Raw genomic sequence first — 20,106 nt, 5'->3', positions numbered from 1 at the left:
CTCCTGATTCTGGTGAAACACTGAGGTGACTTTCGGATTTGAATTCAGCCTGGGTATCAGTACTACCCGATCCGGAAAAAAAGTCAAGAATGGTTCTTTACATCCGAGAGAACTTAATTCAGAGACCCTTTTAGCCGAAGTAATGGCTACCAGGAAGACAGTTCGGATGGTCAGGTCCTTGATAGAAGAAGAGGAATCTATGCCCGATTTGGAGAGGGCATTTAGGACAAGAGGTAGATCCCATTTCGGGAACCTAGGTCTTCTCTGAGGATTGAGCCTGATTGCTCCTTTGAAAAATTGTTGAATTAGTGGGTGTTGGGCCCACATGACCCCGGAGAAGGCCGATAAGGCCGAAACTTGAACTCTAAGAGTTGCCACTGAAAGGGGCATATCCAGACCAGCCTGAAGAAAACTTAGTATTTCTTGAATCCCAGGGACTGAGGAAGACATACCTTCAGGATATGCAGACTCCATGAATCTTGCCCAGATTCTACAGTATACTTTATTAGTACTTGGTCGTCTAGCATTCATCAAGGTGGAAATGGCTGTAGATGGGCAGCCGAGCGATTCCAACCTTTCCCTCTCAAGAACCAGACCGTCAACCGGAGAATTGCAGGACAGGGGTGCACTGATGTTCCCTGAAGAAGCAAGTCTGGTCTGAGGGGAAGAGGGACCGGGTCCCGGTAACTCAGTTGTAGGAGTAGCGGAAACCATGGCCTGTTCGGCCAGAAAGGTGCCAACATCACTATCTCCACATCTTCTGCTTGAAGTCTTTGCAGGAATTTGAGAATGATGGGTACTGGAGGAAAGGCGTAAGCCCTGCTGAACTCCCACCTGTCGGTTAGTGCATCTGTCCCGTAAGCTTGAGGACACTTGCCTCTTGTGACATACTTCTCCAACTTGTGGTTGCAAGGGGAGGCGAACAGATCGACTTCGGGAGATACTCCCAACGACAGAATCCATTTGAACGACTCCACATGGAGCGACCATTCGTTGTGGTTCAACTGGACCCTGGACAGAAAATCCGCTTGAACATTCTGTGAACCTGGGATGTAAACTGCCGAGATGTTTACTAGGTGAGTCTGGGCCCAGGACATGATCGGGTCTAATTCTCGTAGCAGAGAGAGACTCCGTGTCCCACCTTGTCTCTTCACATAAGACACTGCCGTGGTGTTGTCCATCCGAATCATTACAGATTTCCCCTCTAGCAGGTGTTGGAAAGATCGAAGACCCTGGTAGGCTGCTCGGAGTTCCAGTATATTGGAGACTGGAGTGTGTCTCTGAAAAGACCATCTCCCCTGTGTCATCTCTGTCAGACAATGAGCCCCCCAACCTGAGTTGCTGGCGTCTGTTGTGATTATAGTCCATGAGACTGGAACCAGAGAATGACAGTTGAGCAGATTCCTGCGTTGCAGCCACCAAAGAAGACTGTATCTCATGCTGGAGGAGATATGAATGTACTGATCTTTCTCTTCTGTGTTCCATTGTTGTAGGAACCCTTTTTGGAAGGGCCTCATATGCCAGAGAGCCCATTTGACCATTGGAGCCGTGGACACCATGGTGCCAATGATTTTGAGGCACTGAGAGGCTTTCAGCCGAGGAGAGGAAAGAGCCGGAAGGATTCTCTCCCTCACTACCGGTATCTTCTCTAATGGGAGAGAGATTGAATTCTCGACGGTGTCGAATTGCGCCCCAAGATAGACTAGGCGCTGAGTGGGCTCCAGCTGACTCTTTTGTAGGTTTAGCAGCCAGCCAAACTCTTTGAGGGTCGATATGACCTGATCTCTGTGTGCCAATAACTGATCCTTTTCTTGAGACAGAAGCAGAAGATCGTCTAAGTAATGATGTAGACGTATACCTTTCAATCTTATGAAGGCTACCACTGCTAGAAGAACTTTGGTGAATACTCTGGGTGAGGTAGACAGGCCGAAGGGTAGGCAAATGAATTGCAGATGCTGATTCCGAACACAGAAGCGAAGATATTTGTGGAAGTCGGTTGCCACAGGTACATGAAAATACGCATCCTTTAAATCTATTGAGGCGAGCCAATCTCCCGGCAGTACTGCCCTTTGAATAGTTGAGAGTGTTTCCATCTTGAATTTTTCGTTCTTTATGAACTTGTTCAGGTATGTGAGATCTATAACAGGTCTCCAGGCCCCGTTCTTCTTCTGCACTAAGAAGAGGGGTGAGTAAACCCCTTGAAATTTTTCTTGTTCCGGAACCGGAGCTACCGCTCCTTGAGCCACCAAAGCGTCTACATAGGCGAGCAAGACTTCTCTTCTCTCTTCTAGACAGGGTAAATGAGTTGAGATGAATCTTGGAACTGGATCTGCCAGAAATGACCATTTGTGGCCTGTAGAGACCGTCCTGACGGTCCAAAAGTCCGTGATTGAGGCCGCCCAGACATGCTGAAAATGGAGAAGACGTGCCCCCACCTGACATGCCTGGACGGGCCCAATCTCAAAAAGATTTAGTGGAATCTTGTCCAGCAGGCGCTGGATTTTTTGATGACCTCCGAGTAGAGGATTGACCACCTCTCCAGTTTCTTCGGAAGTCTCTATTAGGCTTGTAAGAGCGTGCATCTCTTGATCTCTCCGTGTATTGCCTCCTAGGTTGAGGCTTCTTCTGACCAAATAGTCGTCTGTCTTGCGGGAGGAAACCTGACTTTCCGCCAGTAGCCTTGGCAATGGCGCTGTCTAGTTTGTTTCCAAAAAGGGAAGTACCCTCAAAAGGGATCTTACACCATGCCTGTTTAGAAGCTGGATCTGCAATCCACGGGCGAAGCCACAAGGCCCTCTTTGCTGTTACTGAGGATAGCATCGATCTGGACAGAAGACGCAGAACATCAATAGATGCTTCTCCTAAAAACACTGAAGCCAGCTTGAGTTCGTGAATAGGGGAACTTTCTACGGCTTCTTCCGAGAGACTTCCAAGTTTGGATTCTATATCGGAAACCCAGACTTCCATGGCTTTAGACATTGTTGCTAATGCCATCACAGGTTTGCAGGCCGCGCCGGCCGTCACAAAGATCCTCTTTAGGTCCAGATCTATCTTCCTATCCAAAGGGTCTTTGAAAGAGACCGCGTCATCTAGTGGCAAAGTGACATGCTTTGCTAATCTTGTAACTGCCGCATCCACAAGAGGAGCAGATTCCAGACGGGCGACATCTTCAGGTTTAAAGGGATATAATTTCCCAAGTTTGGAGGATAAGGAAGACTTACTATCCCCTTTACTCCATTCTTCAGTAATCACCTCTTGTAATTCAGAGAGGGAAGGGAAGTTGATACGCTCCTTACCAAGGTGCTTGAAGAACTTCCGCTGCTTTTTCTGAGGAGACACAGGATCCTCCCATCTGAGAGCTTCTTTAATGGCTCTGATCAGGGGTGAAACTAGGGCGAACTCAAAGCCGCCTACAGCCCCTTCTTCTTCCGAATCACTGTCAGATGACTTTGCAGAAGTAATACTCGGTTGAGAGGGGCCTTGATCTTCCTGCACTTCCCCTGGAGAACTGGATGTGGTGGGACCAAGTGGTGGGACTGTACCCCATTCTTTCAGGGACTGTTGTACTATTCTCTTCACTAGAGATTCCAATCTTTGATCCTTTTGCCCCCTCTCACCGGCTGCATGAGCAAAACATGGCTCACATAGGGACTTGTCCTCCGGGACATGCGCCCCACAACCCCAACAGGCTCTCTGGTGTGTGCGGTGACTCTGGTATCGTGTATGGTGTCTGGGGGAGGAATTAGAGCGTCTCCCTTGCTGCCTACTCCCTGATGGAGATTCACGGCGTTTAGATCTGGAGGATGAACTCCCACGAGGTCTGACAGGGTCTCTTTCTTGTGGTAAATCAGGCCTGGGAGAGCTGATGGAAAAAAGAGAAAATCGGGGAGACACTGGATTTAGCCATGACCTAGGGACCAGCAAGCCCTCCCCGCCCCCCCCTCTGAAAAATGCCAGCACCCACCTGTTGTGAGAGGGCTGGCCACAGGAGGGCGGTGACGCAGGATCCATACTTCAGGCCAAACAACCAGACTGATAAAGAAAGGTAATACATATCAGACACCATGTCAGTGATACATTGTGAGGTGACAACCCTCCGCCCCCCCCCCCCCTCTGCAGTCAAGTCTCCATTGCACATACCTGTAGCAAGGAATCCAGAGACACTGGGAAGCTGCCGCAACGCCCACAGTACATTCCCAAAGTACAGGGGAATCGTCAGCTGTTTAAATCTCCCGCCGGAATGACGTCAGCGGTGATGCGGCCGCGATCGCTAATGCGCATGTGCGAACCAAGCCTCGACTTCGCTCGCGGTGCACTGCGCATGCGCGGGACCACGAAGCGTCTACCGATTGGACGCTAGAAGCAGAGGAGGAAGAGGAAGGGTTTGTTGGAACGCAGGAAGGGTTTGCTGGAACGCAGGAAGCGTTCCAGCGCCATTGGGCCAAACAAACAAATTGTACAGTGATAGGAAAGGAGACAAACAAAGTGTACATAAATAACAAATACCGCTGCCATGAAGGGAAGCAATGCGAATCTTCAGACCCATGTCAGAGAATGCCAATCAAGCTTCAGTCAACCGCAGAGAGCAGGGGATTTTAAATGTCACTCACCCGCCCGTGGCTGGGCTCTGGACATGCAGACACCATCCAAAGTATCCTAAGGTAAGCTGGACGTAGTAAGACATCAGAAGTGTAGGTCCTTGGAGGAGGACAAAAAATGAACACCTGCTGTACCTGAGAGCTGAAATTTATGGGAGGGGGGTCCTATACCCTTGGAGTGGAGGCGGGGTTAACCCACACGTAGGCTGCCATGGAGACAGACAGGAAAACACTTTTTTGTCATGCTTTTGTCTTGCAAAAATGTTTTTTCTTTTAGCCCGGGTTCACACTAAGGCTACGTTCACATGTCTGCCCGCGATTCGGAAATCATTGCAAATTGCGGGACGCCTGTGCGTTGCCGTTGATTTGCAATGGTACCCCAAACTCTGTGCGATGTTGCCGCGATTTCCGCCTGCCGGATCACGGTAACATCGCGCAAACAAAATCGCGGGTCGCATGACACCCCAAAGAAGCTCTTGTACCTTTTTTGGGCGTCATGTGACCCGCGATTTTGTTTGTGCGATTTTACTGCGATTCGGCAGTCGGAAATCGCGGCAACATTGCACAGCATTTGGGGTACCATTGCAAATCAACGGCAACGCACAGGCGTCCCTCAATTTGCAATGATTTCCGGATCGCGGGCAGATTTGCGGTGATTCTGCCCGCGATCCCCTACGCCAACATCTGAACGTAGCTTTATGCGGTGTAGGGCTCTGCATGTAATTCGCACAGGAGTCACAGCACATTTCTGTGCGAATTACATGCGGTGTCTCTGGGGCGTGATTTGAGCCATGAACTTGTATGGCTTAAATTGCACCGCATTCGCACCAAAATATTGCAGGACCTTTTTTTGCACCAGAATGGGATCGCATGGGTATTCAATTGGCACTGCGGGTTTTCGGTAACCTAACATAAACTCTGCAATCGGTTTGCATGCATGGGTTGCGATTCTGATGCGGTTCCGAATTCGCACCGCATCTAGTGGGAACTGGGGCCTAATGCAATTCATAGACCAAAAAAAAGAAAAATCACTTTTTTTACTTTTACTCAGTATCAGTGGCGGCTGGTGCTCAAAATTTTTGTGGGGGCGCAAAAAGAAAAATGTAATAGGTATTGCTTTGCGTCAAAAAACGCAGTAAAAAATTGCGTGACTTTGAAGTCATGGTACAGGCATGGCACAGGTGATGGTATAGGCATGGCATAGGCGATGGTACAGGCATGGCACAGGTGATGGTACAGGAGATGGTATAGGCATGGCACAGATATGGTATAGGCATGGCACAGATATGGTATAGGCATGGCACAGATATGGTATAGGCATGGTACAGGAGATGGTATATGCCCCCTTTCAATGCAGAGACCAGCGTACATGCCCTCTTTCAATGCAGTGACCAGCATACATGTCCCCTTTCAATGCAGAGACCAGCGTGCGTGCCCCCTTTAATGCAGAGATCAGCGTGCGTGCCCCCTTCAATGCAATGAATATTGTGCTGTGCCCCCTTCAATGCAATGAACACTGTGCTATGCCCCCTTCAATGCAATAAACACACAGTGCTGTGCCCCCTTCAATGCAATGAACACTGTGCTATGCCCCCTTCAATGCAATAAACACACAGTGCTGTGCCCCCTTCAATGCAATGAACACTGTGCTATGCCCCCTTCAATGCAATAAACACACAGTGCTGTGCCCCCTTCAATGCAATAAACACTGTGCTGTGCCCCCTTCAATGCAATAAACACTGTGCTGTGCCCCCTTCAATGCAATAAACACTGTGCCCCCTTCAATGCAATAAACACTGTGCTGTGCCCCCACAATGCAGAGTTCAGCGTGCATGCCCCCTTCAATGCAACTGTGCTGTGCCCCCTTCAATGCAATGAACAATGTGCTGTGCCCCCTTCAATGCAATAAACACTGTGCTGTGACCCCTCCAATGCAATGAACTCTGTGCTGTGCCCCCACAATGCAGAGTTCAGCGTGCATGCCCCCTTCAATGCAACTGTGCTGTGCCCCCTTCAATGCAATAAACACTGTTCTGTGCCCCCATTAATGCAATGAACACTGTGCTGTGCCCCCACAATGCAGAGTTCTGCGTGCGTGCCCCCTTCAATGCAACTGTGCTGTGCCCCCTTCAATGCAATGAACACTGTTCCGTGCCCCCACAATGCAGAGTTCAGCGTGCATGCCCCTTTCAATGCAGAGCGCCACAGCATTGTCCCCAATCACTGCAGAGCACCACAGCATTGTCCCCAATCACTGCAGAGCACCACAGCATTGTCCCCAATCACTGCAGAGCGCCACAGCATTGTCCTCAATCACTGCAGAGCGCCACAGCATTGTCCTCAATCACTGCAGAGTGCCCACAGTATTGTACCCCAATGATTACAGAGTGCTCACAGCATTCTACCCCAATGATTGCAGAGTGCCACAGCATTGTACCCCAATGATTGCAGAGTGCCCACAGCATTGTACCCCAATGATTGCAGAGTGCCCACTGCAATGACTGCATTGTAACCCAATGATTGCAGAGTGTCAACAGCATTGTACCCCAATGATTACAGAGTGCCCACAGCATTGTACCCCAATGATTGCAGAGTGCCCACAGCATTGTACCCCAATGATTGCAGAGTGCCACAGCATTGTACCCCAATGATTGCAGAGTGCCCACAACATTGTCCCCCAATCAATGCAGAGACCAGCGTGCGTGCTCCCTTTAACCCAATGCACTTACCTGGCGGTGGCTTCTCCCCTCCTCGATCCTTCGTCCTCTTCTGCGGCGGCGGGAAGGTGAGCGGAGCGGCTTCTCCCTCGTCCTCTTCTGCGGCCGGAAACCGGCGGGAAGGTGAGCGGCGGTGATGGTGAGTGACTGACGCACGCACCGGCACCGCCCCCATTGCGACGTCAGCGATCGGATGTCCTGGATGATGATTGGTCCAGGCTGGAGACTGGACCAATCACAGCCAGGATATCACGAAGGTGGGGGTGGCCAAGCGCTCTTTCCTGCGCCCAGGTTACGCCCCCAGAAGGCAGCCAATCAGCGCCTTTCTGGGTCGTAAACCCCACCCCCCCTTTAGCCACCACATAGGCCGGCGAACCGATTTTTTTTTTCTATAACTTTATTGTTCTTTTTTGTCTTTTTTTTCCCTTTTTTTTAAGGGGGGCGGCGCCCTGGTGCCCCCTATGCACGGGCCGCCACTGCTCAGTATTAGTTCACAAAGTAGCGTTACTGTACATAAAGGTTTTTAATATTATATTCTATAATTTATGCCGTGTAAACCACTTCCTGCAAACCAACATATCTGTACGTCGGCTTGAAGAAGTGGTTGTACCAGGATGATGGCTGCAGCTAGAGGAAGCTCCCCGGTATAATTTTCTAGAGCCGGCGGTCGGCTTTCAGGAGACAACAGCTGATACGGCTCAGCAGCCTATCATCCCTATCATTATTATCCTTCCTGCCGCCTTCTGCTGCTCTGCCCGAGTCTCCTGTCCCACTGGGAGACCTGAGCGGCCATCCGGCACACCCGCTGGCTGGTTAGAGTCCTGCACGAAGCTGGATTCAGCTTTGATTGGGTCTCCAATGAAGTAATCCAAAAGCGGCGTCACAACGTCACTTCCGGTTTACTTGGTTGCCAACGGGGCCAACTTTTAAAAAAGTGACAGTATTCAAAAATGTAGATTTTTGCGTTTTGAATACTTTTAAGTGCAAAGGAGGGATTTTAGACCCCGAATCCCTCCATAAAGAGTACCTGTCACTGCCTATTACTGTCAGAAGGGATGTTTGCATTCCTTATGACAGCAATAAAAGTAATCCAATTTTTTTTATTTTATTTTTAAAAGAACAGTGAAAAATAAAATAAAATAAATAGGAAAAAAAACTTTTTTTTAAAGGCCTCGTCCCCGTGAAAACGAAAACACATACGTAAGTCGCGCCCGCAATGTGAGTTATCGCCACAATCTCAGAGTGAGAGCAATAGTTCTAGCAAAATACCTCCTCTGTAACTCTAAACTGGTAACCTTTAAAAAATTTTAAAGAGTCGCCTATGGAGATTTTTAAGTACCGCATTTTTGAGCGTGCGTAATTTTAAAGTAGTTAGGTATCTATTTACTCAATGTAACATCATATTTCACAGTATACAAAATTGCGTTTGAAAGACCGCTGCGCAAATACCATGTGACTTAAAATATTGCAATGACCACCATTTTATTCTCCAGTGTCTTTGCAAAAAAAATATTATGTTTGGGGGTTTTTCTATCAAAAAATACTGATCTTAACTTGTAAACAACATGTGTCAGAAATAGGTCTGGTCCTTAAGACTCGGTTCACACTATTACGACTTGCCAGGCGACTTGGTCAGCCTGGCAAGTCGTGCACCGTCGGGTCCATTGAGTAGTACAGGACCGGTTCTAATAGGAGCGACATAAGACTTAGAAAAAGGGTCCTGTACTACTTCGGGGCGACCTGGAGGTGACTTGCATAGACATTCATTATATGAAGTCCAGGACTTCACAGGTCGCCCCCGAAGTCGGAGCGACCTAATGTGAAAGGGGGCTTAGTGGTTGAAATGACACTAAAATATTGATTCTGGTAGAAAAAAATTGCAAAGTTCTTTACAAATGAAACACATTTTTTTTTTTGTTCACTTTTGAGTCTTTTTTGAGTCTTTTTTTAAACTGACACTAGGAACAAAATGAATAAAAATGATTAAGAAGAGTTAAGTTAATTTAAAATGTAATGGCTAACCACTTCTGGACCGGAAGGTTTCCCCCTTAATGACCAGGCCATTTTTTGTGATTCGGCACTGCGTTACTTTAACCGACAATTGCACCCACACATAGAGCTTTCTTTTGGTGGTATTTGAGCACCTGTGCGATTTTTATTTTTTGCACTATAAACAAAAAAATAGCGACAATTCTGGAAAAAAAAATAACAATATTTTTCACTTTCTGCTATATAACTTTTCCAAAAAAAAAAAAAAAATAAATAAAAATAAAAATGAAAAAATCAAATTTGTTCATTCTTTTGGGCCAATTTGTTTTCTGCTACATATTTTTGGTAAAAAAAAAAAAAAATCCCAATAAGCGTATTTTTGATTGGTTTGTGCAAAAGTTATTGCATCTACAAACTAGGGGAAAGATTTCTGTCATTTTTATAATTTTTTTACTACTAGTAATGGAGGAGATCAGCGAATTTTAGCGGGACTGCGAATTTTAGCGGACGACGGATCGTAACCCTAACTGACCTTTTTGACACTTTTGGGGGGAACCAGTGAGATTACTACAGTAATCAGTGCTAAAAAATATGCACTGTTACTGTAATAATGACACTGGCAGGGAAGGGGTAACCCAGGCCAGAGGGGGGGGGGTTTCTAACTGTGGGGTGGGCTTTTAATATCAATACAGAGACCTGTGTCTCTAAATAGCAGGAACACAGGGGCTCTGTGTTAATAGCTGAGAGAACAACGGTCTGCAGTGTTTACAACAGCAGACCGCCGTTCTCTCTTCAAAGGGAGTGATCCCGGGTGCCCGGCGGCAATCGCAGATGCCGGCCTTGCGCCTCGGCTTCCCTGCTGGCGCATGGGCGCAAGCACACACCTCTGGCGCGGCGCACGCACCCACAGGATTGCTTCCAGGAACCGCCATACAGGTACCTGGATTCGTGGGAACCTGCCACCATATAATTGCTAAGTGGCTAATAAAAAAAATGGGGGGGGGGGGGTCCACAATGGTATTTTCACCAACAATCTTAAACAGAAGATCCTTTTGGAACCATTTCCCAATTATTCATAAATACAAAATTAGAATAGTCAAAAAAGAAGCAATTTGGGGAGTAGAGATATTCCAAAAAGATAAAAATCCAATTTCATTAATATTAAACAGCCTATCATCCACTGAAACAATAAAAAAAATCCATGTTTTGATATATTTGTAGTTGTTTGATATATGAAACAGAATTTTTCTGTGGATCTGGATTTTTGGACCACCCTTTATATTCAGATAAGTAGGGGTGAGTTGTGAATTGTGCATGAAAAATAAAATTCTCATATCCTTTAGCCGCAAGTATTTTTTATATACGCTTGCCAACTGCCGCAGGTAGGAGTATGGTGGAAAAGCGGCTCTCCTGCACTGGATCACATATTAGGTAAGTGATCCAGCACTTCCGGGTAGGGGTCGCACCTACTGTGCTGTGATTAGACACAGCACAAGACGATCAGTGGGTGCTGGCCAATGGATGACCGCTGGCACCCGCTGATCAGTGAGGAGGAAGAAAGGACAGGGCTCAGCCAATGTAAACAATACAGAGCTCCTTCCAGCGGGGATGTATAGGATTTTGTTTCCCTGCAAAGCAGAGAATAAAAACTGGCACATCCCTTAGTAAAAGCAGCACACTGTACACTCATAAACACTGGTTAGGCACACATTTAACCCTTCGATCGCCCAAGATGTTAACCTCTTCCCAGCCAGTGTCCTTAGTACAGTGACAGCGTATATTATTTACACAAAGTGTCAAAAGTGTCAGTTAGGGGGATTTACTTAAACCATGCACACAGATTCTGGTGCAGCTTCCAGGATTTTAGTCCTCGTTCACATTGAACACGGCTATGAAATTGTGTGACTTCATCTGAAGTCACATGATTTCAAAGCCACGTGTCCACGCGACTTCGGGTGTCACTTGAAAGACATCTCTGTGGCTTCATACACAGATGTCCATTGAAGTCGCATCTGAAATCTGCAAAAGTAGTGCAGAAAGTACATTTGCAAATCAGTGCAGCGCCGCAAGGTGGCGTCACATCGTTTGGAACTGATTGGAACAGGGCCATTGCCAGCAATAGGCTGCGACTTGTCATGCGATTTGACCTGTGAAATCACATGACAAATCACTTCAATGTGAACAGGGGCTTATTGTCAAAGCTTAACTGAACAAGCTGAACTTAGAAGCTGATTGGTTACTATGCACAGCTGCACCAGATTCTGTGTACACCAGTTTTAGTAAATCTCCCCCTCTGTGTCAGCTTGCCTGCCATTCTATCACCGATATACAGGTCCCTCTCAAAAAATTTTCATATTGTGATAAAGTTCATTATTTTCTGTAATGTACTGATAAACATTAGACTTTCATATATTTTAGATTCATTACACACAACTGAAGTAGTGCAAGCCTTTTATTGTTTTAATATTGATGATTTTGGCATACAGCTCATGAAAACCCAAAATTCCTATCTCAAAAAATTAGCATATCATGAAAAGGTTCTCTAAACGAGCTATTAACCTAATCATCTGAATCAACTAATTAACTCTAAACACCTGCAAAAGATTCCTGAGGCTTTTAAAAACTCCCAGCCTGGTTCATTACTCAAAACCGCAATCATGGGTAAGACTGCCGACCTGACTGCTGTCCAGAAGGCCATCATTGACACCCTCAAGCAAGAGGGTAAGACACAGAAAGAAATTTCTGAACGAATAGGCTGTTCCCAGAGTGCTGTATCAAGGCACCTCAGTGGGAAGTCTGTGGGAAGGAAAAAGTGTGGCAGAAAACGCTGCACAACGAGAAGAGGTGACCGGACCCTGAGGAAGATTGTGGAGAAGGACCGATTCCAGACCTTGGGGGACCTGCGGAAGCAGTGGACTGAGTCTGGAGTAGAAACATCTAGAGCCACCGTGTACAGGCGTGTGCAGGAAATGGGCTATAGGTGCCGCATTCCCCAGGTCAAGCCACTTTTGAACCAGAAACAGCGGCAGAAGCGCCTGACCTGGGCTACAGAGAAGCAGCACTGGACTGTTGCTCAGTGGTCCAAAGTACTTTTTTCAGATGAAAGCAAATTTTGCATGTCATTCGGAAATCAAGGTGCCAGAGTCTGGAGGAAGACTGGGGAGAGGGAAATGCCAAAATGCCTGAAGTCCAGTGTCAAGTACCCACAGTCAGTGATGGTCTGGGGTGCCATGTCAGCTGCTGGTGTTGGTCCACTGTGTTTTATCAAGGGCAGGGTCAATGCAGCCAGCTATCAGGAGATTTTGGAGCACTTCATGCTTCCATCTGCTGAAAAGCTTTATGGAGATGAAGATTTCATTTTATAGCACAACCTGGCACCTGCTCACAGTGCCAAAACCACTGGTAAATGGTTTACTGACCATGGTATTACTGTGCTCAATTGGCCTGCCAACTCTCCTGACCTGAACCCCATAGAGCATCTGTGGGATGTTGTGAAGAGAAAGTTGAGAGACGCAAGACCCAACAATCTGGATGAGCTCAAGGCCGCTATCGAAGCATCCTGGGCCTCCATATCACCTCAGCAGTGCCACAGGCTGATTGCCTCCATGCCACGCCGCATTGAAGCAGTCATTTCTGCAAAAGGATTCCCGACCAAGTATTGAGTGCATAACTGAACATTATTTGAAGGTTGACTTTTTTTGTATTAAAAACACTTTTTTTTTTATTGGTCGGATGAAATATGCTAATTTTTTGAGATAGGAATTTTGGTTTTTCATGAGCTGTATGCCAAAATCATCAATATTAAAACAATAAAAGGCTTGCACTACTTCAGTTGTGTGTAATGAATCTAAAATATATGAACGTCTAATGTTTATCAGTACATTACAGAAAATAATGAACTTTATCACAATATGCTAATTTTTTGAGAGGGACCTGTATAATTCCAAACCAATCAATATACGCTTATTGGGATTTTTCTTACCAAAAATAAGTAGCAGAATACACATTGACCTAAGTTTATGAAGAAATTCGATTTCTTTTTTTTTTTTTTTTTGTTGGATGTGCTTTATAGAAGAAAGTAAAAAAAAAAAAAAAAAATATATATATATATATATATATATATTTTTTTTTTTTTTTTTTTGTTTATACTGCAAAAGAAAAAAAAAAAAAAAAAAACCCAGTGGTAATCAAATACCACAAACTAAATAAATGAATAAATTCTATTTGTGGAAAAAAAAATTATATACATTTTGTTTGGGTACAGAGTTGTATAACCGCGCAATTACCACTTAAATGCAATGCCAAAAAGCAAAAAATGGTCAGGAAAGGGGGGGGGGGTAAATGTTCCAGAGCTGAAGTAGATATCCTAAATCACTATGACTAATGTGACTCGCTCACATCATGTACACTTATTGCACGCTTTTGCAATATAAAACGAACACATTGCCATTTGTAGTATAGTTTAGTTGTGATAGAAGACATGCACACTGCATTACTTGTATGAAAGCAGCACAGTACAGGAGAGAAAAATTGCTAAAGCCCAAATCCCGCCTAAAAAAAAAAGTTTTCCCCATGCCTGAACTATTTAACAGCTTGTTGTGTCCTGGGGTGAACAGAAAGCTTATACTCACCTGATCCTCCACTCCAGCAGCAAACGGCACTCCCCCACGATCCAGTGGTGGACTGTTACTGACAATCCTGTGTCCAGAGCAGGTCAATGAGCTTAATGATGTCAGGAACAGTCTACCGCACAAGACCGTTAGACCCGGAGGGGGGGGGGGTCGCTGAAGCCTATAGGTTAGGCTGACCAGATGGTCCCTGGTTTCCGGGGACAGTCCCCGGATTGAGGTAATTGTATTCCTGTACCCAGCGCTCTGTGTATTATGTAGTCCTGTGCCCAATGCTCTGTGCATTATGTAGTCCTGTACCCAGAGCTCTGTGTATTATGTAGTCCTGTACCCAGCGCTCTGTGTATTATGTAGTCCTGTGCCCAGCGCTCTGTGTGTTATGTATTCCTGTAACCAGCGCTCTGTGTATTATGTAATCCTGTGCCCAATGCTCTGTGCATTATGTAGTCCTGTGCCCAGCACTCTGTGTATTATGTAGTCCTGTACCCAGAGCTCTGTGTATTATGTAGTCCTGTACCCAGAGCTCTGTGTATTATGAAGTCCTGTGCCCAGTGCTCTGTGTATTATGTAGCCCTGTTCCCAGCGCTCTGTGTTTTATGTAGTTCTGTGCCCAGCACACTGTGTATTATATAGTCCTGTACCCAGAGCTCTGTGTATTATCAAGTCCTGTGCCCAGAGCTCTGTGTATTATGTAGTCCTGTGCCCAGAGCTCTGTGTATTATGTAGTCCTGTACCCAGAGCTCTGTGTATTATGAAGTCCTGTGCCCAGTGCTCTGTGTATTATGTAGCCCTGTTCCCAGCGCTCTGTGTTTTATGTAGTTCTGTGCCCAGCACACTGTGTATTATATAGTCCTGTACCCAGAGCTCTGTGTATTATCAAGTCCTGTGCCCAGAGCTCTGTGTATTATGTAGTCCTGTGCCCAGAGCTCTATGTATTATGTAGTCCTGTTCCCAGAGCTCTGTGTATTATGTAGTCCTGTTCCCAGCGCTCTGTGTTTTATGTAGTTCTGTGCCCAGCACTCTGTGTATTATGTATTCCTGTTCCCAGAGCTCTGTGTATTATGTAGTCCTGTGCCCAGAGCTCTGTGTAGTATGTAGTCCTGTTCCCATTGCTCTGTGTTTTATGTAGTTCTGTGCCCAGCGCTCTGTGTACTATGTAGTCCTGTACCTGTGTATTACGCAGGCTTGGGCCATTTGCCAATACAAAAAAAAAAGTCCCCGGATTTCATTTTAAAAATCTGGTCACCTCACTATAGGTTAGCATTAAGCAAGTAGTATTTTCAGAAGGCAGTCAGCAGTGATAGTCCTTCAAAGCTAGATGAAACAGGACAACAAACAGATCCACAGACACCAGTCTTTGGGTATAAAGTTTGAATGTACCTGTCTCCAATTCCAATTATTGCCAAAGGAAATCCCTTTCTTTCATGAATTTAATTTCTCACCCTGTTGATCCCACTCTTACCACACACAATAACATAGGAGTCGAATGAATGTTGTTTGGTGATCCTTTCTAATACACGACAAACTCAGACATATTGCTCAATGTGTATTGGATGTGAAAGAGGAAGTCTAGCAATACTTCACAGTCAGCCGTCACCCTGCACAAACCTCCTTTCTATTTAATACATAACACATTCAGTTTCCCAAAATGTAAAGCAGACCTCTGTGTTTGAAACAAAAACAAATAGCCCAAAAAAATTTAAAAAGTGTCCATCACTACAATAATGATTTTTGATCTTTCACTGTTCTTGCAGAAAGCCCACTTGTAGGCAAGTGAAGTCTGGAGAGGAAGTCAGGAGGAACATGGTTCCTCTATGATTTCCCGGGTCACTGGGGAAGTGATCCGATTGGATGCTGCTGTTGCATGTGACTCTGGCGACCATCTTGGTTTAGGCAGATCCATTTTAAGGCCCTGGCTCTCTAGTTTGGCGCGCTTTTAGCAGCTTGGTAGAGTAGGTACAGGTACCCCACCTGTGGGGGACAATACTAGCGGTTCCTAAATGGTACTAAAGGTTCCTGATGAGAAGGGAAAGCAGTGGGTCACATCTCTTTATGGACACCTTCCTGATTCGGCACTAGATGACCAGGCTGCATTCTGTCCCTCTCAACAGATGCTGTCAGTCTGGCTGGAATCTGCTTTTTCACACTGTTGGAAACTGTGAGTGCCGTCGGCCGGAAAGCTTTCCCCCCTTGTTTGTTGTGAACTGTTGCTACATACCTTAATACAAGTTTTACATTGCACCTGACTATGTGAATATTTGCCACCGCACGTGCTGCACCCCACTTATACTTGGAGGCAGTTGGCAGGATATGTCCCTTACAGCGGGTGCAGAAGGAGGACTGAGCTCCAGCATGACTCCACTAGGATCGGCCTAAGCCATAATACCAAAGTTTAATGGTTCTAGCTGAGTGGGAGGAGAGACGGGAGAGTGCCCAATGCCTTAAGCAGGTCCAGGGCTCGGCTGGTGGTGGAGCTGGACATTAATGCCTTAGAGGTCAATGCCTGCCACACGGTGATGGCGCTCTCAAAACATGAGCGTCCACCTTAGAAAATATTATGTAACACTTGCAAGGCCTGTTTTGGGAGAAGCTATCATTGCCGTAGCTGCAGTGAAGATTCTTTTTAAGGAAACAGTAGGAAGACAAGAGCCTCACCCACTTTGTAATGGCCATGCAGCACCTCTGGAGGCACCTGGAAAAGAGGGATGTTTGCAGCTGTGCTGACATCATTGATTCTGACCACATACTGAGAGATCAATTTATTACTGGTCTGAAAGCAGGCTCAGTTCAAAAAGCCCTGCAGGAAAAAGTTAGGGCGCAACCTTCGACTTCCTTCCACAATGCTGTGGTGGACACGTTTGTGCAGGAACAAGAAGAGGCGGATGCAACAATGGCAGTCACCAAGAAGTTTGGGCCTGTGTACCTCAAGGAGGAGGCCGTGGTATCATTACCCGTCAAACAATGCAACCAGCGCTGACAAAGATAGCTCAGGATTTTGCCACCTAAAACAGAAGGTAGTCTTTTCTAAAAAGGACTCACCCCAAACCCATATTAGTGAGAACTCCTTGCACAGGGACCCTGAAGAAGACCAAAAATGTTGGAGACGCGGTCTCTTTTCCTCTAGACATAAAGAGTGCCCCCTTGTCCTCTGTGATGACCTTAAAGTGAACAACACAACACCAAGTTCACTTTATGGACCTCTTATGTATTTATACATGTTGATCATATCCCCCTAATCTCCTCTTATAAATAATAACGTTAATAAATTAATGTTATATGCTACATAGTTGCATACTTAGTCAGAATGAAAAAAGACAGAAAGTCCATAGTGACCCACCAATATTTCCTGCACCGATCGAATTGATTTAAAAACAGAGAATACTGCATTTGTCCACTAGATGGGGCTATCTGCAAACAAATGGCCACTGCCCCTTACCTCCATATGGCCTTTGCAGCAAGGAGCACATGAAAGGGCAACGCATGCAAAACAAAACCAAAGAAATCCTCGGCTCAATTTACCGACCAGCTTGCTAACCAACCAAATAGTCTTGTCTATGTTTTAGGTGTTATCTACTATTCAAAATTCCTGCTACTTATCACCATCTAGTAGCCAAATGTGGTATTTACGATTTTCAATAAATGAAAAACATTTGACCAACGCAGGAGATAACCTAATAACTTTGTTTGCCCTATTTGCACTTTGACTACATAAATAGCTATGCAAGTTTTTTTGCTTTTTTTTTTAAAATAAATACTCAATAGATATTATTACACTTTTATTGTAGTATTGTATTGTAGTGCATAATAATTTGTTTCAGGATAGAGAATGGGGAAAGGGGCCAGTAAATATGTTGTATGTCATTTTCTCTACAGTACAGCCAGAAGCAAAAAAATAAAAATAAAATAAAGCGCAGGGCTGGCATGACTAGGCAGTCAGGGGAACCTGGGAGAGTTAGGGTTAATAAATAAAATGTTTATCAGGCCCCTACCCAATTAGGGCATAGTTGCCAACATTTAAAAAAAAATTCCAGGGACACTTTGCAGCACAGCAGCAATTACTTACCACACCCACTTCCCAGAGGCTCCGCCCACTCTGCATAATTAATCTCGCCTACTTATCAGATTATAGAGTCTACTCAATATAGAGAGAATTACAGGAAATTAAAAAGGGAATTTCAAACTTAAGGCCACAGTAGCAGAATTGGAATAAGTCTCCCATTCAGCTGCACTACTTCTGCGTAACATTTACGGTCAGCCCGATTAACAGGCGCTTCCAGGGACAATATAAATTGCCTGGGACAGGCTCCTATTTGCAGGGACTGTCCCAGGAAAAAAGGGACAGTTGGCAAGTATGAATTAGGGGGCTTTTCTCCTACAAGTAGGTGGGGCCGCAAGAAGGTCGTGGCAAAGGCAGCCAATTTTCCCAGGCATTCGGCTGAGAACGCGCGGGGAAGAACGTTAACGCCCGCCCACCCTTATCCTGGAATTGGTTGCATGTGGTGTTTGTATTCCTGTTTGGCGGTTGGGGTCTTTGGAGGCGTTTAAAATAACCTGCTGTGTTTATCAGTTTAGGGACCCATCTAAGGTATGGAGTCACCTGTGGAATGCCAGTTCATGGGGGTTAACTGGTAGGTTAAAAATGGTGAGGTATCTGCTGAATGTTGAGGTCGTCCCCGAGCCGGTGTGGTGCGGCTGGGGACCGGGTAAATAGTTACGCAGATACAAAAGTGGATGATTGATACTTGGTGCCTCCAAAGATCGGCAACCTCGGGTTTTATCGTTACTGTATTATTATTTTGTTTCCTGTTTTAAGGAATGTTGATTATATTCTGTTTGGTTTTAATAAACGGCCAGTAGGGCCAAAAATGTTACTCCAACAATTGTGTTTGGGCATTTTTTTACATAGATAGTTGGGGTAAAAGGAGTTGGGGCGGTTGGTAGATTCTAGAAGCTTTAGATGACATCTTAAGTGCATCGGTCATGAATGAACACAATGAGCTGGATACCCATCCCAGGCAAGTTAATAAGACAATTACAGCAGGTACCAGCACTGCAGCAATGCAATGAAGAATGAGCACATCTCCTGCCATTCTCAGTGAGTGCCTATTGCTAGTCTTACCTGACACAGCAGCCCAGGGGCCAAACTGGTGTTGCTTGAGGATCATTTTCTCCCTTCCACAAACGGATCTTTAAATAACAAACTTTTTCTTCACTCCGATCCTGTCACCTTCTTAAACTGAATGATTCTCAAATTCCACAGACTTCCTGGATTCCTTTTTTCAATTACTAGATCTGTAAATTTCCAAATATGTTTAATGCATGTCACGGTCTTCTGTGTCTATGTGGCTGTCTTTGTACCGGACAGAGCAATATATGAATCATACAAGAAGAGGAAATCATGTATTACTTCATTATCAGCCGTTGCTGCATAGCAGTCTGTTTTCCAGAGAAAAGGGAAGCTGGCACCTCCACCACAAATGTGTTTATTTACTAAAACTGGAGAGTGCAAAAAAAGAAAAAGGGCTCTTTCCACGGGCGATCCGATCAGATCCGCCTGTCAGTTTTTTAGGCGGATCTGATCGGGTCCTCCATGCAGCTCTATGGGGCAGTGGGTGTCAGCGGAGACACCTCCGCTGACACCCGCTGCCATCCGCATTCGATCCTGTCCGTGAAATCTGGACGGATGGAAACCCTATTTTTCCATCCGTTCAGTAATCGGATCGGATCGGATGAGAGCGGACAGGCGGTCCGCTCCCATCCGATCCCCCATAGAGGGCAGCGGGGGCTGAGACACCTCCCTCTCCGCTCTGCAAGCGGAGACGGAGCTGTCATCCGCCGGCTCAGCGGGGATCGCGGATCGATCCCCGCTGAGCAACACGGATCCGCCTACAGAGCCGTGTGAAAGAGCCCAAAGAGAAAGAGAAAAAAAAAACATTCCCCTCTGGGTGATCTATGTACATGACAAGAATTTTAACAAACGTTGTTGCAGATTCCTATCTTTTGTTATTCTGAAGAAATCATTGTTTGTTCCTCTGTGCTGAGTGGGTCAAATGGGAGTGGTTTCATAATTATCTATCAGCTGTGGCAGCTGCAGGGCTCTAATGAGAAAAGCTGCTGGTCCTGCATCCCTTTAGACATGTTCCTACTGGGAGATATCTCACCAAAAATGACATT

At 45.7% G+C, this 20,106-nt stretch overlaps 1 protein-coding gene across 1 annotated transcript in view; it reads right to left on the bottom strand.

Annotated features, from left to right (window-relative positions):
• The window catches only part of LOC309568957 (cell adhesion molecule CEACAM6-like), a 99,108-nt gene extending 80,002 nt beyond the window's left edge, over positions 1-19,106 (bottom strand). The window contains exon 1 of the mRNA XM_082274722.1: positions 19,052-19,106. Within this exon, the coding sequence (XP_082130848.1) occupies positions 19,052-19,097 (46 nt within the window). The 5' untranslated portion in view covers positions 19,098-19,106. The remainder of the gene's footprint in view (positions 1-19,051) is intronic.
• Between the last annotated feature and the right edge of the window lie 1,000 nt (positions 19,107-20,106).

The sequence above is a fragment of the Pelophylax lessonae genome (assembly GCF_965119305.1).
Source record: "Pelophylax lessonae genome assembly, chromosome: 12".
In the NCBI taxonomy this organism is placed as follows: domain Eukaryota; kingdom Metazoa; phylum Chordata; class Amphibia; order Anura; family Ranidae; genus Pelophylax; species Pelophylax lessonae.
Note: the sequence above shows the minus strand (reverse complement) of the source record. Positions and strands in the feature narration are given on the sequence as shown.